At 43.5% G+C, this 23,424-nt stretch overlaps 1 protein-coding gene and 1 long non-coding RNA gene across 2 annotated transcripts in view; one reads left to right on the top strand and one right to left on the bottom strand.

Moving 5' to 3' along the window:
* LOC118096324 (gamma-aminobutyric acid receptor subunit pi-like) overlaps positions 1-5,651 on the top strand; it is a 31,714-nt gene extending 26,063 nt beyond the window's left edge. The window contains exons 7-9 of the mRNA XM_035137989.3: positions 871-1,023; positions 1,315-1,508; positions 4,814-5,651. Of these exons, the coding sequence (XP_034993880.1) occupies positions 871-1,023; positions 1,315-1,508; positions 4,814-5,122 (656 nt within the window). The 3' untranslated portion in view covers positions 5,123-5,651. The remainder of the gene's footprint in view (positions 1-870; positions 1,024-1,314; positions 1,509-4,813) is intronic.
* LOC148685644 (uncharacterized) overlaps positions 4,900-23,424 on the bottom strand; it is a 61,701-nt gene continuing 43,176 nt past the window's right edge. The window contains exon 3 of the long non-coding RNA XR_015950061.1: positions 4,900-4,925. This is a non-coding gene — a long non-coding RNA (uncharacterized LOC148685644). The remainder of the gene's footprint in view (positions 4,926-23,424) is intronic.

The following is a 23,424-nucleotide window of genomic DNA, read 5'->3' as shown; positions in this document are numbered from 1 at the left end:
GAAGGTTTTATTAATTTATTTAAATCATTTCCCATTGATTTCAGTAGGCAAATCTTATTTCACATTTGTGTTTTTTACAATCAGATGAAATTGGCAGGGTGGTAGTCCTTCCTTGAGCTGGGCAGTCATAGGCCCCAGAGGAGCAACTTGTACCTGCTCTGCTGTATCTCCAGGCTTTTGGGCAGCTTACAGGAGTGTAGGAAGGGGTGTGTGGTGTCTAGCCGTAGGGGGTGACAAAATGGCACACGGTGGGGGACGGCATGTACCGTGGGGCCTGGCCTGCAATGCACCCAAGCCACAAGTCTCTCCTGGGAGTGACGCAGTGGCTCGCGCCCTGCACTGTCCGAAACGGCAGCTTGGGGCTTGTTTCTGCCAGGCGGACTCCGTGGGCAGCTCGCTGTGGCATCCCCCTAGGTGGATCGCCGTGGCGCTCCTGGCAGCTTAGCCCTTGTGGCTAAGGGGGAGACCATCTCAGGAGACCACATTAAGCCAAACTTTGGGTTAGCTGCCATGTTTCACTCACCTGAAAAGCATGGGGAGAAACAAAGTGAATTCTGCCTCCTCTTCAGAGGCCAGCAGATTCACACATATGCGCTAAGCCATGGTTTGTCTTAGAGTGATGGGCAAACACTAAATAGAAATTAGATATAAGTATGACGGGTGAACTAGCAAGTTGGTGATTGTATGCTTTAAAAAACTGTGAAGCTTTAAAATAATGTGTTCTGTGTGCTTCTTACCTTTTTTAATGCTGGTCATAATAATAAAGATTTGATCTGAAGCTTTAAAATATTTTTTAAACTTGTACATGGAGAAGAAATTGTCAAGAAATCTAAATGACTTGTTGCATGTCTCTCTTTATTCACTACACAGGGCACTATCCAAAGTTAGTCTTCCATTTTGAGCTCAAGAGGAACATTCTGTATTTTATCCTTGAAACATATGTGCCATCCAGCTTGCTGGTTGTCCTCTCCTGGGTGTCATTCTGGATAAGCCAGTCATCAGTGCCAGCCAGAATCTGCATAGGTGAGATACAATAATGTAATAGGTGAGATGCAATAATAAAACACTCTGCTCCTTTTTCACCACGGTGCAGAACTTTACCTTAAACTTTATCCAAAGTAGTCTGAACACCTCAAAATCTTCATACGTTAAACATTTTCTGCATCTTCTTTCAAATGAGGTGGGTTAAAATGAGATGACAGAAGACCTCACCGTCAAGTAAATGTTCAGCAGCTTCTGCTCAGAGGCAGCAGGAGATGGTGTTGCTTGCTAGTCATGCAAGATCACCTCTGATGTCTCGTTTTGCTTCTGTAGGTGTTACAACTGTGCTCACCATGACAACTCTTATGATGGGAGCCAGGACATCACTTCCTAATGCTAATTGCTTCATCAAGGCAATTGATGTCTACCTGGGTATTTGCTTTAGTTTTATCTTTGGCGCATTACTGGAGTATGCAGTAGCTCATTTCTGCACCCTTAATCGATCTGGAATGAAGAAACTCACAAAGGTATTTGTTTTGTTTTAATTCCCCCATTTACTGACTTCCACAGCCTCTCTTCAATCCCTCCTGTCCATTGCTTCCTCTGCTATGAAAGCACATCATGATTCCAACTTTTAGCAGCTCTTTACAACATGCTGTACATTCCCCGCCTGCTGTAGCATGACCAGGTTTCGCCTTGCTTCTGCCATTATTCACTGCAGATTGGTTCCCAATTTCTTTCCGGACTCGATTCAAAGTGGTGACCATCACTTTGAAATCCTATATGGCTCGGACCCAGCACTTTTAAAAGAATGCTAGGTGAGATCATCAGGGAAAGCTCTGCCCTGTAAACCATCAGCAGTTAGTGGGCATAAAGGACCATTTGCTTTTCAATGCTCAGAAAGACCATGAAAGATTGTCTTTATTATTAATGTTGTCTCATCGCCTGAGCTTTTCATGTGCTGCTGCTAAAGATAGCTAATGTCTGGTATTAATTTGTGTTTTTGATTTATTTTGATTTATTGGTCATTACTGCATTGAGGCCGTTTCTGTGCCCCCAAAGCGGTGTTAAAAAGCTGAAATAAATCATGGTCTTATTGTGACTATTGTGTGGTTCAGGAGCACAATGGTCTTGATCCAGCGTGAAACAGAATGAGATGGTAGAACAGAGTGTCATTTCAGACTGTGGTGGGACATCACATTTCGGAATGTTTCTTGATGTAAAAAAAAGGTTTTGCAGATGAAAAACCAGCACAGCAGGGCTTAGACTGGGGTAGAATATTTCTCCCCAGTTTGTTAGCTTTTGTTTTGCTTTTTACTTGCAGGAAGCTCAGTGCAATCAAAACTGGCATCACCCCTCCTGAACTGCCGTGGTTCATTGTTTTGCACAGGTAGATCAGGTGTTGGCGACAGCAACCTCTGTGTTTGCCACATGGCACTTCCAGGTCTCCTGGTGAATCCTTTGGGGCTTTGTAGGGGATATTTTTCTGTGTGAACTAGCAGACATGCTAGACAAGTGTGTTTACAGGCACACGTCTGGTCTTACAGGTCTTTACTGAGAGAACTACAGTTGACAAGTAACTTTGTTGATTGCCCTGTAAAGTTTGAATGGGCCCTGAGAGGTTTGAATATACACTGTTCTGCTACCAGTAAGGACTTTAGCACTGCTATGTGCCACCGAGCAGTGTGAAATGCCATCGTGCCTTTATGTTGTGCTTCCATCATCCAGAGCAAAAGAAGGTAAAATGGGAAGAAAGAGAAACCTGTATTCAGTCCTAAACGAATCCTGAGAAATATATTCTAGCTGCTAGCAATTCATTGGCCTGCACCGTCCAAAATCTTACAGCGGACAAAAAGAGGAATGGGAAAATGATTGTAAGAAGTGTAGAGCCCTTACAGACAAGTCCCATCCCTAATAAATGTTGTGGCGCTCTCTAGTAGACAGTACAATATAGAAAACCATGAAAATGGATAACTTCCCACAAAAGCGACCTCTTTTCTCCATCCTGTGGACTGTTGGATTCGAACAAACACATCCATTAATAGAAGCAAGAAGCAGGAGCAGATGCCATTTCCAGTAGGTTTCAGCTGCTGTACAGTTGCTTTCCATAGATCCTGCAACTGATTTTTATATCCTTTGATATTGCCATCTGCTTGCTATTCTCTCCTTAGGAGCAGAAACGGAGAGCAGAGTAAATAGCATTAGTATTTAAAAATACGCTCCAAAGTTGAGCTCCCTTTTGATATGCAAGGTTGATTTTCATAATGCGAAACTGTTTAATTTCCCCTTTTCTCTCTCTCTCTCTCTGAGCCCCTCAGCAGTCTTTTAAATGTCCCCTGATACTCTACATTTTGTATAGCAGATAGGTATTTGTCATTCTATTACAGATTCTCTTTCTTCTCTTCGCTAGGGCAATAGGATAAGTAAACTTGTGCTAGAAACGCATCTTGTTAAGGTTCCTTAGAGAAGAGCGTATTCTAACATACAGACACTAAGCTGATAACTTGTCATGCCAGATGCTGGATTTCACACATGGTTTAGCTTCCTCTTAGGGAACATAAAGGAGCTAAAAGCAATCTGATAAAGCATCAGCCACCTGCAAACAAGTTTCAGAAAACCGGAAAAGAAAAAAGAATGTGTGGTTAGCATCCTTTCCCGCTGTGCAATAAACCTGCTGCTTAATACAATTTTTTTAAAAAAAAAAATCATTTCAGCATAAAAAACCCGATATCTCCAACTGAAAAAAATGCATTCTAAAAAAAAACCCCAACACAACCCAGGTAGATGGGTCCATAAAAGTTTATAGATGATCATCCATATCATTTCCCTTTACAATGAGTGTTAAGGAGGTTGCTTCCCTTAGCATTTTGTATTTTTATTTTCTAAGTAACGGTGCCAGTGTCTAAGCAATGTAAACATTATTGTTTATGCCGTAATGAAAAGTCACAAGTGAAGCTGATCCACTTTAATGTTGAGAAGATTAGTGAATAAAATGCAGAATTAAATAGCTGAGGGAAGATCTGGCCAGATCCAAAACCTACTTGCCATGACTAAGATGAGATTCCCTGAACATCAAAGGTCATTGTAGATCAGGCATTCCCGAACTTTGGCCCTCCAGATGTTTTGGACTACAATTCCCATCATCCCTGACCACTGGTCCTGTTAGCTAGAGATCATGGGAGTTGTAGGTCAAAACATCTGGAGGCCGCAGTTTGGGGATGCCTGTTGTAGATGTTTCTTTCATGTCAAATAGGAAGAAAAGACCCCCCCTTTTTTTGTAAAGGAAGGCACATGTAGATTTGCCTTCTTCATCATTGTGCATGGAGAAGTCCTTGTGGGGAGGGTTCAAACCCAGCTTATTGGTCCTTATCCACTCCACCACTGTGCCCAGAAAACCTGCTGAGCTGAAGTGTAATTTTTTTCCTTAAGAAGCTTAAGAAAACATTGAAACACACACAGTGGAATGTGAATGGTTTTCATTTACTTTCCCCCACAATTATAATCTTTAAGCTTCAAGTCCCAAAGAGTCTAAAGAGTAAAGAAGAAGAAAAAATACACATGTAAGAGAATGAATTTGAAGATGACCTAGAAATCATTCTGCCCCCAAACAAATGTAATACATGTTCCATTCAGCAGGCAAATATGGGCATTAGTTTCAGGTGTAATTCAGAGCTTTTTGAATTCAGTGAACTTTATTAAACCGAACTAGTTTTGTTCCAAGCACTGGTATATCTGTAGCCCTTAGATAAAATGGATTGTTGGCTGATATTTAAAGGATGTGTGTTATGGAACTGATGAACAAGTGGTTTTGTCCAATTGTGATTCTTACCAGGAGGAGGATGACGAGGCTGAAGAGGAGATCAATGGAGTCCTGTCAGCAATTGCCAACAGTTGCAAGGCTGATAAGATTAACAAGGCTGACGCAGACAAGCTCACCAAAACCTCTGGAGGCAGAAAAGAGGAGAAAAGTAAACACAGCCGCTGTCACTCACCAATGGCAGTGATGAAGAGACTCTTCTGTATATTTGACTGCTTTCATATTAAAAACCCATACCACATAGACAATTATGCCCGGCTTTCCTTCCCATTATCATTTATCATAATAAATGTTTTTTACTGGGTTTATTATTTGTATTTCTAAGCTTTTGAAAACCTCTCATGGAATAGTGTGGCAAGTGTAGCAAACGGGAACAGGTGCACAGAGTTAAGTCAGGGAAAATGCAGGGCATTACGATATCAAAAGAAGACTGTCATTTTATTGAGTAGTTTTTCTGTTGAGTTTCTGGTTAAATTCCTGTCCACCTGTTAAGACTACTGTAGTATAAAATCTATTGCTGGTCATCTGTTAAATGACTGTATTTTTTAAAATTGACCTCATTTTTAGCATGCATTTTCCTATTGTTTGTAACATTTACTGAATGGCACAACACTTTTTTAACTACCTGTAAAGCTTTGTAAAATTGAAATTGGCATAACACTAGTATGAAACTGTGATGATTAATATGTTTGAAAATTAAAACAAGAAGGAAGTGTTATCCTGCCCCCATGCCACCTGGTTAGTTTCAATATCTTATTGCCTTTGGCATTGTCAATAATGCATAGACTTTCAAGGATGTTATGTAACAAAGCTCTATCAGTGCCAATTAAATGTTTTCACACAACAGTAAAAATCACTATGTTAAAGTTTGAACTTATGAATGCAACCAGCAGAATACGGAATTTCACACTAAATCCTTGTAGAAAACTACTCCAAGTTTCAAGAGACTTGTTTTTAATGAATATTTGGAAGAATTATGGGATGGCTTTTGGTGAAGAAGATACTAAAAATGGGTGCCTTTCCTAGATGCAGTCTCCACAAGGCTTAAGCCTGCATCTTTTCTATACTGTGATTTTAAATCTGATGGTCTCAGTCCCCCATACTTGCAGGCCCAGTTCACATGTCAAAGTAAACAATAGTTAACCATTTACCATGGCTGTTTCCCCCTCCACATTAGCACCCAGAGGTAGCAAACCACAATCCCTGGCTCATTGTTATATTCAGCTTGGTGGTCACTGCTTGCTTTGCTCAAGGAAACCATGATAGGTAAGCCAAGAACAAGCCTTGGCTTATCATCGTGGCTTGGAGCAAAAACAACAACAACACCAGGCCAGAATTCAGGACCATAATATCTCAAGGGCTTCCTCTACCCATACAGCATTCAAGATACCACCACCATTGTTCTCTGAGACCTTGAAATGCCTACCTTATCAAGTGGAAGAAAATATTAGAATAATTACTGGCACTTTTGTTGAGCCCCTTCCTTTTATACACTATGGATGGAGGCAATTAACTATTCTGTCTTCTTGGTTAGATGTGTGGGTGGCTTTAAATGAGAAAACCTATCTATTTAGGACAACTCTGGAGGAAGGCTGTTTTATAAACTGGCACATCTCCCAAAACAATTTAGATGGAGCAGTTAACATTGTCACAATGTTGATAGGATTACTAAGAAACTGTTGCTATTTTTATCTATCTATCTATCTATCTATCATCTATCTATCTATCTATCTATCTATCTATCTATCTATCTATCTATCTATCTATCATCTATCTGCACACACACACATATATATTCAGACCATGGCATCTCTTGAATCAGAAACAATTTTAAACATTATTTTAAAAGATGTACCAAGGCATTACGGGACGCAGGTGGCGCTGTGGGTTAAACCACAGAGCCTAGGGCTTGCTGATCAGAAGGTCGGTGGTTCGAATCTCCACGACGGGGTGAGCTCCCATTGCTCGGTTCCAGATCCTGCCAACCTAGCAGTTCGAAAGCACATCAAAGTGCAAGTAGATAAATAGGTACTGCTACAAGCGGGAAGGTAAACGGCGCTTCCATGTGCTGCTCTGGTTCGCCAGAAGCGGCTTTGTCATACTGGCCACATGACCTGGAAGCTGTATGCCGGCTCCCTCGGCCAATAACGCGAGATGAGCACCGCAACCCCAGAGTCAGTCACGACTGGACCTAATGGTCAGGAGTCCCTTTACCTTTACCAAGGCATTATCAGATCAAGTGATTTAAATTGCAATCCTATATTCACTTATATGGGAATAAGTTTCATGGAATTCAACGAGGCTTACTTACTAGTAGGTTTGAATAGGGTAGCAGTTTTACTGTGCTGAAAATTGTGTGCATTGCCTTTATTGGTTGCCCCCCCCCTAATAAATATTTGCCTTTTGGATCATCAGTGTGTCTTTGGAAGGAAGTACTAAGCACTACCAAATAAATTCATGCCCTGAAATGAAGAGGTCAAAGATGGGTGCTTTGGTGAATCCTATAATTTTAACTACCGTACCTATTATTTTAACTACCAGTATATAATTAGTGGTAATAAAGTTTCAGGTAATTAATAGAATTTCACATCTTGGCTTTCTACCCTCCTCCAAGAAAGCCAATGGAGCCTGCTGGTAAAATGCTTATTTAACCCTAGCATCTGATTCACTCTGGTCTGCAAAATGCTATAATGCAGGCACCCCCAAACTGCGGCCCTCCAGATGTTTTGACCTACAACTCCCATGATCCCTAGCTAACAGGACCAGTGGTCAGGGATGATGGGAATTGTAGTCCAAAACATCTGGAGGGCCGAACTTTGGGGATGCCTGCTATAATGCATTTGTTCACTTTTGTTTCCACAAGACTTTGCTACAATAGGCTTTAAAAATTGTTATTTTTAAATTTTATTATCATATCTATAATCCACATTTCCTGCCAGGAGCTCAGGGTGACATAACACTGATTCTCAACTCTCCATTTTAGTCTTACAACGGTGGTGGCTAAACTCAGACCTCCAGATGTTTTGGGACTACAACTCCCATCATCCCTAGCTAACAGAACCAGTGGCCAGGGATGATGGGAATTGTAGTCCCAAAACATCTGGAGGGCCATTTGGCCACCACTGTCTTACAATAACCCTGTGAGATAGTATTGTCCTCTTAATTCTGCTTGTGCATTTCCAATTATCTGCCTAGAGAAAATCCAGCACTGAGTGTTTTCTTACGCACCTTACATTAGTGCAGTACACACCATCTAAATTCTAAAAACTTGCAAGAGATCTTCTCAAACAGGGGTGTTAAAGGAATATATAGTTATAGCAGGTTTATTGGAAAGACCTGTAAAAGAACAAGTTAAAATTTTTAAATACTTGGGAGTTACTTTTCAGTCCACTCTGTTCTGATGACTTCATACTCAAAATATCACAGTGGATACTCTGAATATTCTAGCTGTGTTATTGAGGTAACAGGGTCAATTATTGATATATTTTATGATAAGCTTAGCACATTGCTGTCCCTAAAAAGGCAACACTTGTAGGATCAGCTTAACGCCAGGAGACAATTCAAGGCATCTTGTGGGGTTTCCTGTGAAGAACGTCCTGCTGTGAACAGCAGAAAATCTGCCTGGCTAATTAAACAGGTTGTTGCATGAATTAATTATTGCAATATCGTTGGTGAATAATTGAAAGACGATCTCCTTACTGTGCTGCACGGGGATGATATAATAGTTGCATTCTTATCTGCAAAGAAATGTAAGAATTTGTGTTGCCACTTTTACAAGGAAATCTGATGGATCCAGTATACAGAGGGCTGTTGCATGTGCTACTTTTTCTCCGGTGGAGAATGTCTTGTGTGTGAAAAGGCTGTGTCTGCACCATTCCATCTATAGACTGGGCTTCATACCCGGGGAAAATCATGCATGGCTCTTCATGTTTCGATCATTCTCTTTTTCTGATACCAGTATAAATCTCCTGTGCAAGGAAAAGCAATATGTGGCATAATATACTAGTCAAAGGAACCACATTCCTATACATTCACATGTACAGAGGGCATGGCATACTGACCGGTGGACTACAAATGTGCAGTGATCAATGAAGCAGAGCTGTACGTAAAGTTGAAACAAAAAAGAAAAGTTGTTTCTGGTGGACTCTAGTCTATAAATCTTATGTCGCCATAAATCTGCTTATTTAAGGTGCCATAATACACTCTATTGTGTTTTGAAGGAAAAATCTATACCAATGAATCTAGATCAACAGCTTGATGCGAAAGCACAGGCATACAATCAATATCGGCTGTAGCTTAGGCACATAAAGATAGAGGTGGGCAGAGTGTTGCTATTTCATGGTGACTATAATAAGAAATGTAGCCAGAATGAGATTAGGCTAGAAAAGGTAAAACTAAAGGACCCCTGGATGGTTAAGTCCAGTCAAAGGCAATTATGGGGTTGCGGCGCTCATCTCACATTTAGGCCGAGGGAGCTGGGCGTTTGTCCACAGACAGCTTTCCAGGTCATGTGGCCAGCATGACTAAACCACTTCTGGGACACTGTGATGAGTGCCAGAGCACACAGAAATGCCATTTACCTTCCCGCCACAGCGATACCCATTTATCTACTTGCACTGGTATGCTTTCGAACTGCTAGGTTGGCAGAAGCTGGGACAGAGCAACGGGAGCTCATCCCATTGCAGGGATTCGAACCACCGACCTTCTGGTCATCAAGCCCAAGAGGCTCAGTGTTTTAGACCACAGATAGGGAAAGAGGAGCCAAATGGGAGCCCACATGTACTGCTGGGGGGGGCAGAAGATTGGACAGTGTGTTTTTGTCCAATTTGGCAATTTGAACTGTCTTCTGCAATGTGTTGGGGTTTTTTTATTATAATAATAATAATGTTATGTTTTTATTCATAAGTTACCATGACAGCTTTGGCTGAAGAGCAGCTAATAAATAATGTAAACAAACTAAATAAATAAACTAGAATTTCACATTCAGGACCAGCTTCAGCTGAATTTTCACCGAGGTGGTTAAAAAACTAAATGTATGGGCCGCATCACTTCAGACTCCCAAGTTGTTGAATGTTCCTTCACACATACATGAATCCCTCACATAGAAAACTAACATGTTAATGAGGGAGGTATTAGGCAAGCCTTCTCAATGATAGCTAGTCTTCTAAATGGATTTTTTAAAAATGGACAGGCATTCAATGGAACATGACTATTAATCTCAGGGTCATGGGTTCAAGCTCCATGTTGGGCAAAAGATTCCTGCATTGCAAGGAGTTGGACTAGAGGAATCTCATGGTCCCTTCCAATTCTACAGTTCTATGAATCTATATGAGCATATCTCCCCTTGCTGCATTAAGTGGTATAATCCAGTCTCTGGATTACCAGTGCATTATGAATTGAATGCCTGTCTGTTCCACACACACACACCCGCCCCCAAATGGCAAGACTTTTGGGGAAAACACACCTAATAAAGAATGATGTTTCATCAATATTTTTGCCTCAAAAAGAAACAACAGTTTTCTCCCGAGAGCAGAAGAGGGCGCTCTCGGATCAACTGTTGCTATGTAGATGTGGTTTGTTTTCATCTTGGTGTATTACATCCTTGAATGTTTTCTTCTTGCTAAGTATTAGATTTAACAAGTTGCCTCCTTTTCATATACTAAATGTTGCAACCTCTCTTTTCAGTCTACATTGTGAGTGAAAGATTTGTTTTGACTGAATTAGTTCTTTAGCTGTGCATTGCTGCCAGAGTCCTGAGGAAAACTCGCTTATTTTATACCCACCAATGAATCTGGCTTTGTCATTATCACAACTAATTTGTGTATTTGCTTTTCACAAAGATTCCTTTGTGCTGTTAAGGGTAGGAAGTGAGCAGCAGAAGTATTGGAGACAAAGAGGGTTTTGAGGGAACAGGCCTCCCTACCCACAGCAATTAAATTTGCTTTTATGTTTGCACAGGCAACAATAGAAGTTGATTAACATCCATCTAATGATGAAACAGCATAGCATTTTAAAAATAATCCCAGCATAGCAACCTGGAACAAAATCAATATCTGTTATTAAAATACACTGAATCATTAATATTATGTCAAATGATACTGTAGCATAGCTAAAGGGGGATTCATATAGTGGCTGACACTTAATACCAAAGCTAAGCAAATGTGGAAAGTGCTCATTCTGAGTTTTTAATATGCCACAGACTGAAGCTCATCTGCCCATCAATGTTATTGCTTTTGAAAACTTCCATTTTGCTCCAATGTCTTCAGCAGCTCCCTGTTGTTCTACAGCCACAAGATGGTGTTTTATATCCTAGAGATTTTTTTGCTTGATATCTCTCAGAGACCACCTCCTCCCAAGAGCCCTATTACAAGTAGAAGGTCCACCAAGGGTAGCTTCTTAAGCAGTGCTGTTTTTCTAAAAAAAATGTTTCGAGGTACTCTCATTTTCCTACTCGTGTTAAAATACTGCCCCTCAATGATGCCAAACTTAGGTTCACAAAATGTGAATCGTATCCCTGCATCTCCCCAGGAAAAAGCACTGCTCTTAAGTATACCGCCTTTTAAAAAGTAAAAGCTAAAACAGCTTACAGAATAATTGTGAGGCTTTCCTGTGTGTGCCGGTCAGAGTTCTGATGGAAAATGATGAGCTGTTCCACACACCCCAATCTCTGAATGTTAAGAGATTTCAGGGTTCCCAGCACCCAGGCCCAGCACATATTTTAACAGACTGAGCATAAGGCTAAAAGTATATATATATATATATATATATATATATATATATATATATATATATATATATGCCTTTGCCTTTGCCAATCCATTTGTTTTGGACTATCAATCCCATGAGCTCTGCTGGCTGGGGTTGATGGGAGTTGTAGTAGAAGGCACCAGATGCTTCATAACTCTACCATATCCTGGTCCCTATCAGATTTCTAGGGAACCCACCAAAGCCATGGCTTTTGATTCTTTTGAAAAGTGAGTCTGGCTTCTGCCTTTTTCAGACCCCACTTTCAGGGCCTGCCAGTTTATTGCTCTCTTTCACACAGGTAACACCACCTCCAGCCAGGGGAAGGAAGGGAACGAAAGGCATGTCCCCTATTTAGTTTACGTGGCAACAGATCACCTATACTTGGCCACCTCCAATGCAATGGCCCTCCCTGCTGCACAAACAAATTTGCCAGGCTAAGCTAATCAAACTTTATCAGTCTCTTTTCACAAAGAGGTGGTGGCAAAAATTGATTTATTCTAAGCCCAATCTCATTACAATGTACAACATATTAAAATGGCTGTTGTATGGAAAACACACAGGGTTTGTCTATTCCCAACTCGAGATGTCAGCAAAGGTAACAGCTACATGGTGCAGGGGGACGGGGACAACTCAGCTGGGATATAGGTCCAGAAGCAACAACCACAAACAGGAAGAAGGAAGCTCTGTCCATAAGCAACCAAATCTCACTCTGAACCCCAAAGTCCTCAGCTGTTCCTCCATACAGTTGAATAATTATTCCTCCGTGACATTCCTGGCTTTTTCCATCCACAAATACACTGATCAAATGCCCAGCCAATGCCTGTGATTCCCATTCCTTAGCCCCTCACCTAACAAAGCCCTTTTATTCACTGCCTTATTCCAGAGACTAAGGTTCCTTTAAATATATAACTGATCTGGCCAGGCAGCCCATATCCCAACTTCAGGTATAGTGAGTGCAAGATACTCTGCACATGTTCAACAGCATTTCATTAGCATGCCATATGCAGGCATCGAGAGCTCCACTGCTAATCCTTGACCTTCATTAAGCTCCAAGGAGTTCCTCTGAAATTGTAATGCAACTGAGGTTGTTGAGCTGTTGGCTGCTTAAGAAATATCATTGCCCTCTCAGCAATATTTTGCTTGCCCTCCTACTTCTATGGGCAAAGAGTGGCAGAAATCATAAACATACTCAACATCTTGTCTTCATCATTAACACTAGGCTTTTCCAGTTTAGCACTCACTGCTTCTGATATGCCCTTTCTACCCAGAAGGCTCTGCAAGTTTGGCCACCCAGTCATGGACTGCTTCTTCGTTCTATGTCTTGCTTTTATGAATCACACATTTTGGAGTCCTACTGGAACAGCCAGCATGTCTCTTTCCTCTTTGCCAGCTGTTGCTTTGCAGCTGCTATGCACCATAATCACCCAGATCATCTTTATTTAGTGGAGTCGGACTCTCCTCTAGAGACCTTAAGTTTGCTGCAATGATCCACAGGAATGAGCTAAGAAAACTGGGGAGAGACAAAAACACTATTCAAGTGGCTAACAGTAAACATTGTTAGGACAAGTGTTATACGGCCAAATCAAATTTGTATATGCAATTTAACCTTCAACTTACACAGCTTCATTTCTCTCCCCAGTGGATGTAAGCATTTTGTTTGCAAGAATATACCAGCGCCAGCCTCTCTCTGCACAATCCTTGAGTAATACTTTTTTTTTTTGCCTGGTTGGAAAGTTTCCTTGAATTGTGATTATGCCCTTTTCTTTTCTTTTCTTTTCTTTTTAGCTTAACTGGCTGGAGAAGTTTATTAAATCTGACTAAATCTGACTTTAGAATTAAAGACTCCCATGAAACCAAAGAGAAAGATGTCTGTTGCATGATGCATTGCTCTCGTGTTGTGATTGTGTCAAAGTTCTCCATATGAATTGCAAAAGGGGATTTTCCTTTCAAGATGTGCAAATCAAAAGGTTTGCATGCCCTTATTAGTGACCATTGAACAGCTTAATCCAGTGCTACCTACACTGAATGATGGTGGGCGGTTACTTCCAGCCCTGCTACCTTAGAGCTTTTTGATGGGAGAAAAAGAGTCCGGGGATGCTAGTGCTAAAACCAGGCACATCTGTGCTTGCCGGCAACAACCCTGATCAGAACTGACAGCTTGGAACATCTTCCTGGCCGTGAGGTATTCTCAGACTCAGGAGTAACCCAGCCATTGGGTTCTCCTAGACAAGGGGGCAGAGGCATAGCTAGCCGCTCGGGTGCCGGGTACAGCGCACACGTCCTGCAGCTGGGGATGGGGCGAGGCGCCCACAGGGCATGCTGCGTGGAGCCTCTCTACTGCCTCCCCCTCAGCAGACGCAAGTCCCATGCTGCCGTTTCTGGCAGCGTGGAGCCTGCAGGTGTCCAAGTCACTCCCAGGAGAGATGCGTGGCTCAGGGATGCTGCAGGCCCTCCAGTAAATGCCAACCCCTCCAGTGCCAGCCGTGTTTTGTTACATTTGTTGACTGAACTAAAAAGTTTTCTGAGCCCATTTTTATATATATATATTTTTAAAAAATATTTTTGTCATTTTGTCCCGTCCCCCCCCCCCCAGTGATGACACCTGGGGCGGCCCATACTCCGCACACCCACCTTCCTCCGCTGCTTCCACCGCCCTGTGGGGCTCTCTCCTCTTTAAGCCAGGACTAGTGTGGCCCTCAGGGCTGACTCCTGGCCTTGACTCAGCCTTTATAGAGACCAGGGACTGAGCTGAACTGATAAACATGTGAAATGTGCGTTCTACCAGCCGTGGAATATGGTTCCTCCTCAAATGTATGCTTGGTCTGGTCTCTGAGTACGTCATTCGTTGTTTCCCAGCGTTACCTTGGAAATCCAGCCAGCCTAGTTTCTCAAAGGATTATAATAATTTTAGTCATCATATCTATTGTGTTATGCCTCGAAGAAATCTGGCAGAAGCATAATGAGAAGCCCACAAAATGCCATTTATGTGCTGCCATTTTCTAATTAATAGAGAAGCTGCAATGTTGCCTTAGGAAGAAACACAGCTTCAGAGGTGAAGTGAATGAATTTTCCTGTAACAATTCTTCACAGATTAGCGAGTAGAAATAGCCAAATGAAGGAGGCTAGCTATAATTGGCTGTTTGCTATGCTTCCTTTATTATGGCTTTGCTAGAGGTTTAAACAGCCCTTATCTAAGTTAACACTTTTAATTTTTGCCCATTCACTAAACTCTGTGTGTATTTTGGTTAGGTTTTTGTAATTATGTGATACAGTAATTCTTTATTCAATATTCACACTATGGAGGACTAAAATGCACCAGCCATTGTTTAACCCACTTTCTGAAATGTCCCCAATATTGCCAGTTTTGTTCTAAGCTGGCTCTCTTCCATGCCTTTAACAGCTGCCTATCATGAAGAATCTAAACAGATTTAGGTTTTTCACATCATGGGGGTGGTTGCTGGAGTTTGCCTAGAGCCTACATCCTCTACTCTGGCTGCTCTTCTGAAACTTAAGTATGTCTGGGCAGGTTATGATTACTTGGCAGATACCTGGATATTCTTTCCATTTCAAGACTGAGCTCTGGTGTGGAAAAGAGGTTCTAGAGCAGGCATCCCCAAACTGCGGCCCTCCAGATGTTTAGGCCTACAACTCCCATGATCCCTAGCTAACAGGACCAGTGGTCGGGGAAGATGGGAATTGTAGTCCAAAACATCTGGAGGGCCAAAGTTTGGGGATGCCTGTTCTAGAGTTCAGTTGTTTCTCTGAGGGGAAAAATTACCAATAAACCAGTTTGTCTGCCATGTAGGCCTTCTAACTCCAGGTAGGGCTGTGGAGGGCTCTTGTCTGAAGCCCAGGAGAACCACTGCCAACTATGGTAGACAATACTGAGCTAGATGTACCAAATGTCTTACTAGGCATAGAGCAGATTCCTATGCTGCGTTGCAGGGAATGGTACTAGATAACCCTTGTGGTCCTTTCCAACTCTACAACCCCATTATCCTATGAGGTGGTGGGATGCCTCCTTCTAGTAGTATGAAGGTTATATTGAAGCAGGGATTCAAGCAAAATTTGTTTTTCTTTTTTAAGTAATTTTTTTTATTTCTTTACTACAACCCTATGGCCCATGATGGGGCACCCCAGGGTGACAGGAAGCATGGGATCTCTGACTTCAGAGCTTGAACCTCAGAGAAGGAGATGCATTGTCAGATTCCTTCTCCACACCACCTTGGAAATTTTTGTGGCCCTTGCCATACCAACATCAGATGGGCAGGAGAAAAAGCTTTGATCTGAAGGATCTAATGCATGGGTAGGCAAACTAAGCCCAGGGGCTGGATCCGGCCCAATCGCCTTCTAAATCCAGCCCACGGACGGTCTAGGAATCAATGTGTTTTTACATGAGTAGAATGTGTCCTTTTATTTAAAATGCATCTCTGAGTTATTTGTGAGGCATAGGAATTGGTTCATTTCCCCCCCAAAATATAGACCCCACAAGGTCTGAGGGAAAGTGGACCGGCCCACTGCTGAAAAAGTTTGCTGACCCCTGATCTAATGCCTTCCCAGTTCCCCAACCACACCCTCAAACCAGGGAACAAACCACACCAACCCTGGAGCTTGTTAAATTGATTCCTATTTATTTTCTTCCTATTCTTCCCGGTGCATGGAAAAATGTGGAAAAGGACTTCCCTCTACTACTTCTGCCCTGCAGGTGAAAGCTTGGAAGGAGGCTAGATGTGGTTGCTGGACCACACACCCCAGCTCCCTTGGCTTCAGACTACATTCTTATGAATGAATTCTAGTCCAGTGTAGTCTACTTTCCCTACTTTTGGCCCACCCTTCATCACATCAACACAGGAGTTTCCAACAATGCACAAAATGCAATACGACATAAAATACAACCATGAGTAGAAACAGCCCAATAAAACAAACAATTGTGCAGCAGCAGGAGAACAATAAAACTAAAAGCTTGCTCTTCATTATTCAAAGTGCCTGGATGAATAATATTATTTTTTGCTTGCAGGCAGAAGCTCATCTGAATCTTCTCCAGCTGACCTTCCAGTGGAAGGGCATTCCAGAGCCAGAGAGCCACCACGAAGAAGGCCCTCTCATTCCTCACTGTAAAATTGTGCCTGTTAGAGACTAGTGCCTTTCCTCAATGGCATCTGAGCTTCTTGTTGTTGCGTTCCTACTAATGGCTGGTGAACTTATTTTTCATAATGTCTGTAATAGTAAAAATGGTAACTAAATGGCTAGTCACCTAGAGCTGGATTTTGACACACTCCCTCTTCTTTTATTTAGACAAGATATATAACGCAGTTCAGAATACAGCGGCTGTTCCTTATGATCTCGGGGAGTGTTGCGGAAGATATCAAGAGAATAAGGTTGAACTCACAAAGTTAAGGGAAATGGGGGATGATGCGAAAAGAGAAAAGATTAAAAACTAAAGAACAAGGGAAAACACACCAAAACTTCTGGGGTCAAGAACTTTATTTTATTTATTTATGTTCCAGCTGTTTTATTATGTTTCCCTGGCAGGCATCCCACAGTGCTGAGAATATTGGGGGAGAAGGTTGACAGAATGATGGTGCAGTGGAGACTTCAGTCTGATTGATTTATACCATTACAGTTGGGTACGTTCCTTGGTTAATGGATCATGAATTTTTAAAATGACATCTTTACCTCTGAATTTCAATGGTTGGTTTGGGATCGGGTACATTTAAAGGGGAAAAGAGTGTAAGGAACGTCAAAGAGAGTGCACAGGCAAGTAATGAAAACAGCCCACTTTCCCAGTCTGGATAGAATAACTGTACGGCAGTGTTGCCAACCTGGAATCTAACAATGCTTTCCTGCCAAGTCTGTGAAGCCAATAAAATACCATTCTAGGCTTTGCAAAGTACTGGGAGAAGTAAAAGAATATTTATTCCTTGGGAATTATCTTTTTCTGTACTGTTTTCATACACACACACCCAATTTAAAATTGGTGGCTGTGGTGGCGCTATGGGTTAAACCACAGAGTCTAGGGCTTGCTGATCAGAAGGTCAGCGGTTCGAATCCCCATGACGGGGTGAGCTCCCGTTGCTCGGTCCCTGCTCCTGCCCACCTAGCAGTTCGAAAGCACATCAAAGTGCAAGTAGATAAATAGGTACTGCTACAAGCGGGAAGGTAAACGGCGCTTCCATGTGCTGCTCTGGTTCGCCAGAAGCGGCTTTGTCATACTGGCCACATGACCTGGAAGCTGTATGCCGGCTCCCTTGGCCAATAATGCGAGATGAGCACCGCAATCCCAGAGTCGGTCATGACTAGACCTAATGGTCAGGGGCCCCTTTACCTTTACCTTTTTATATTCTGGATACCTGGTCAACTTTATTGCCAATGGGTTGTTTAATTTATGTATATTATCATTTTTACACTACCCCCATAGTGGTACTCCAGTTTATATGCTGGTATAAAACATACAATAAAATAATACTAAAATAGGTCCAGACAATCAATTTTGTTCATTTCCAGCTGAAGGAGAAATGGTCACTGCAAACATGCTGGTTTATCATCTGATTATCTACCAGGGCTGTTGGCAAAGCCCCAGTCAGAAAACTGGTGAGAGTACCGACTCAGTGTTTGGACAATTGAGTGTGATGTGACTAGGAATGGCCCCTTCCCATTCCTCTTACTGTTACTGAATATCTCACTTGGTCTGTATACATGTACTTGTTACTAGATTATGTAATATTGACATTTATCAAACCTCGGTTTGTACAAATTCAATCCACTACACTACATTGGGCTTCTCTCTCTGGGTAGCATTATGAACTGTATTGCCCCTCATGACGAACCTGTGGCCTGGTTTCAAAACACACTGTTATTTCTTTTTGTTGTTGTTTAGTCATTTAGCCATGTCCGACTCTTCGTGACCCCATGGACCAGAGCATGCCAGGCACTCCTGTCTTCCACTGCCTCCCGCAGTTTGGTCAGACTCATGTTGGTGGCTTCGAGAACACTGTCCAACCATCTCGTCCTCTGTCGTCCCCTTCTACTTGTGCCTTCCATCTTTCCAAACTTCATGGTCTTTTCCAGGGAGACTTCTCTTCTCATGAAGTGGCTAAAGTATTGGAGCCTCAGCTTCAGGATCTGTCCTTCCAGTGAGCACTCAGGGCTGATTTCCTTAAGAATGGATAGGTTTGATCTTCTTGCAGTCCATGGGACTCTCAAGAGTCTACTCCAGCACCATAGGAGTGCACAAACTTTTACTGTGAAAGGACACTGACATTTACTGCCCAGAATATAATCCTGAACACACACACACACTCCCCTCTCGACCGCCCCCCTTGCCACCACCAAAGATTTACATGCCTGGTCCATTTTGAATTTACTTCCCTACTGCACCGTTTAACACAAAGTATCCCCACGGGAAACTTCCCCAACCTTCTCTTTATTGCTTTTTAATTCCTTCTGTGCACAAACGCATAGATCATGATACTGAGCGAACCGTTGCAGGCTTCCAACTGGTTCGGAAACACTTCCCCTGTGTCTTTCTTTTAACTGGCTTTATTTCTAGCCAAAGAGATATTATTCAACTTACTTATATCCTGAAATGATTTCTCTTTCTTCCCTCTGTGCTAAAAAAATAAAATAAAGATTTATAATATTCTTACTGTAGAACACCCCATAGCATGGTCTTCTTCTAAAGTAATGATGTGTTTGTCTTCAAATGGTAATTTGCTTGGAAAATTAAGACTGGGGGGGGGGTATTTTTCTAGTGCTGTTGACGGATGCTGGGCATATCACGCTCAGGTTAGCTATGCATGTCTAACCGATGCCAGTGCATCGGTTTTCCAGCAGTTAGAGAAGCATATGCTACTTTTCTCTTGCTATACCAATTCCACCCTTAAATACGTTCAGACTACAGTTTTCTCAAGGATGCAACACTTCAGTTAACTTGTTGGGAGCAAGCTTATGGGATTTCCAAATGCTGAGCAATAATGCAGTGACATTTGCAGCCAGGCTGGGACATCCCAAGCAGCCTACTTCAAATGGTTATGGAGGCATGTTTCAAAAACATGACTCCCATGGCACCATGTGGTACAGAACATGTGCAGGCTTAATAAATTGGTGGATGTTTCTGGGCTTAAGAGCAAATATTTAATCACAGTCTGTCCTAGCACTCTGTGATTCTGCATGGACTGATAAGGGAGCATAGGCACGTCACTTTTTACAGTTCTGAGTAATCTGTCGCTCTGAATGACATCTCTTATAACATCAATATTGCACAGTCCGTTGTCTCATTAGCTGGCAGTGGTGTACAGGTAGAATCCTAGCCATAATTTTGTTGCCATGCTCTATTGCACGTAATCAAATCTTTCACAGCCTTTTGATTTGTTCCTCTAAAACGACTGCCTTAATATTGGCTGACAACAGGTCTGAGACATGATGAGTCAGCTACACTCAGAACTGTAGGCATAACATCCATGGGTTCTGTACAGAACGTCATAGCCACCTGTTGTGTATTGAGTCAAAGGATTTTATATCTGTATTATTATTGTCTGTATTTGCATTAGGATAAAGTAACTGCCTTTTGGTTCCAGAGGGTACAGCTACTATTGGTTCATTTAAGCTGCTGTATTTGGATCCTCTGTCTTATTGGTTTCCTCCAAAAGGCAGCACTGTGATTGCTTGATATTGTTCCCTCCAAAATGTATCCCTTCCTAGCTAGTCCCCTGTCCCTATAAATGTAGCTTTCCTCTCCTCAGTCTTCAGTCTTGTTCACTTTAATAAAGAGCTGTTACTAGAGAACTGTCTCCAGCATGTTTTGTCAAGAGAGCTGAAATCACAAACCCCACGTCACAACAACTGGCGACGAGGATGGGATCCGGAATGCTGAGGAGCGGTTAAACACAACCCTGCCTCAGAGTCCGGATTGCAGCTGAGAACAAGACTCACTGGCCAGCTGAGAAGACGACCCTGCCCGCTAGGACAATGGAGAGTCCAAGGGTATTGGAGCCCTTCCAGCCATCAGAGCCCCACACCTGGGAAGACTACGTCGAACGCTTCGAGTTCTTTGCAGTGGCTCAAGGGATCACCGATGCCAGCAAAAGAAGGGCCACATTCCTGAGCTACTGTGGGCCCGAGACCTTCAAGCTGGCCAAGGCATTACTTGCTCCAGCGAAGCTGAGTGAGACATCTCTCAAAGATATTCTTGCCTGCCTAACAAGCCACTTGGTGCCTACTGAGACCAAGATGGCCCGGCGGATGGAGTTCCATAAGAGGCAGCAGCATGCTGGGGAGTCTGTATCCACATTTCTGGCTGAACTCCGGAAGCTCGCTCAGCACTGCGGCTTCCAAAATCTGGAAGAGACTCTCCTGGATCGGTTTATTGGTGGTCTGAGCAGCAAGAAAGCCAGAAGACGCATCGTGGCTAAAGAAGAGGTTACCCTTGCTTCAGCCTTGAAAGAGGCCACCGCCACGGAGAATTATGAAAGAGAGGAGCTTGATGCCAGCCGCAAGGCCACTAAGCCACAGATAGAAGTTGCGCATGCCATGGACGAGCTAGAGGCTACTCCGAGCCAGAGCCCAGTCCGTGGGGTCGAGTCGGTGCGTCAGGCCTGCACAGTGCACAGAGATCGCCGAGGCAGTTGCCCAGGTTGTGGCGGAAACCATGAAAGGAAGAGTTGTCGTTTCAGGGATGCTATCTGCCGGACGTGCGGAAAGACGGGTCACATCGCCAGGGTCTGTAGATCGGCGGCGTCGGGAGCGACAGGAGCACCTAGACTGGAGCATCGCAGACCGCCCACAGCAACTCGTTTTCTAAAGGACTGCCACTACGTAACGGAGATCAACGGGAGGGCCGTGCAGTTTCCAGCGCAAGGCAAGGCACACGTCAAGGTGAAGATTGAGGGTCAGCAGTGCGACATGGAGGTGGACTCCGGATCCGCATTCACCATCGTGTCGGACCAGACCGCGAAGACATTCTTCCCCAGGGGTAAGTTGCCCCCTCTGGAGCCCTTTCCGGCAACCTTGCAGTCGTACTCAGCAGGCCGCATCCATGTTATGGGAATGTGTGCCGTGAGAGTACAGTTCCGGGACAAACAGGCTGTACTCAAACTGGTGATTGCGAAGGGCAGTCGCCCCAGTCTCCTGGGCACTGACTGGTTCCCTGCCCTGGGACTGAGTATCTCAGAGCTTAATTCAATCCAAACCTGCCCTGAGATGAGTGAGGTATTATGCAAGGAATTTGCTGGTCTCTTTAATGGAAAACTGGGTTGTTATAAAGGGCCCCCAGTTGACTTCGAGTTGGACCCCGGGGTGGCTCCAATCCGACTCAAACCAAGGCGAGTGCCATTTGCACTGCAACCCAAGATCGAGGCAGAGCTGGATAAATTGGTCAAGCAGGGAGTTCTCTCACCCGTGGACTCTGCTAAGTGGGAGACTCCAATCGTCACACCCCTTAAAGCAAATGGGGAAGTCAGGATATGTGCAGATTACAAATGTACTATCAATAAGGCACTCAGGGGAAACTCATACCCCATTCCAGTCGTATCACATCTGTTGGCTAAACTGGCTGGGGGCAAGGTGTTCACCAAAATTGACCTGGCACAAGCTTACCAACAGCTGCCAGTAACCCCACAATCAGCGGAAGCACAGACTATTGTCACACATAAAGGGGCGTTCAGAGTTAACAGATTACAGTTCGGAGTTTGTGTGGCCCCAGGGATTTTTCAAGGGCTCATGGAACGCCTGTTAAGAGGTCTGCCGGGGGTCTTGCCATTTTTTGATGATGTTTTGATTGCTGGAAAAGACCCACAGGAACTGGTTGCGCGTGTCCGTGCAGTGTTGCTCAAGTTCAAGGAGGTGGGGTTGCAACTGAAAAAAGAAAAATGCAGTTTTGGGGTGCCAACTGTGGATTTCTTGGGGTTTAAAATTGATGCATCAGGCATCCACCCCACAGATGCTAAGATTAAGGCCATCATCGAGGCACCACGACCACAGAACAAGACGGAGTTGCAGTCATTCCTGGGACTTATTAACTTTTATCATTCGTTCTTACCCCAGAAAGCTTCGGTAGCTGAACCATTACATAGACTATTGCAGAAAAAGTATGTGTGGCGATGGGGGCGGGAGCAGCAGAAGGCTTTTGACTCCTTGCGAGGAATGCTGAGTAGCAGGAGCGTCCTTGCTCATTATGATGAGTCAAAGCCGCTGGTCCTGGCATGTGATGCCTCTCAATACGGTCTGGGGGCTGTGCTGAGTCATAGGGAACCGGATGGGTCGGAAAAGCCCATCTCTTTCTATTCCCGTACGTTGTCGCCCACAGAGCGCAACTATGCTCAAATTGATAAAGAGGCACTGGCTATTGTGTCCGGAATCAAAAGGTTCTATGATTATTTGTACGGTCGCCATTTCTCCATTGAAACGGACCACAAACCACTGTTAGGGTTGTTCAACCCAAACAAACAAACGCCACAAATTCTCTCCCCCAGAATGTTGCGTTGGTCAATATTCCTGAATGGGTTCCAGTACACCTTGACCCATGTGCCGGGGAAACAGTTGTGCCATGCTGATGCGCTGAGTCGATTGCCCCTTCCTGGCGGGAGCAATGAGGATCCTGCTCCGGCGGAGCACATTATGATGCTAGAAACACTTCCGGGGGCTCCTGTAACAGCTACGGATATAGCTGAGAAAACTAGGAAAGATGCTGTTCTCTCCCGTGTGCTCACTTGGGTGGGGAGGGGGTGGCCAGGTGGTCCGCATGAAGAAAAATTCAGGCCTTATGCGACAAGGCAGCACGAATTGTCCATGCATAAGGGTTGTCTCCTATGGGGAGATAGGGTGATAATCCCAGCACCACTGAGAAACAGGGTTCTTGAGACGCTTCACATGGGACACCCGGG

Source organism: Zootoca vivipara, chromosome 5 (assembly GCF_965207765.1).
Source record: "Zootoca vivipara chromosome 5, rZooViv2.hap1.1, whole genome shotgun sequence".
Lineage (NCBI taxonomy): Eukaryota > Metazoa > Chordata > Lepidosauria > Squamata > Lacertidae > Zootoca > Zootoca vivipara.
Note: the sequence above shows the minus strand (reverse complement) of the source record. Positions and strands in the feature narration are given on the sequence as shown.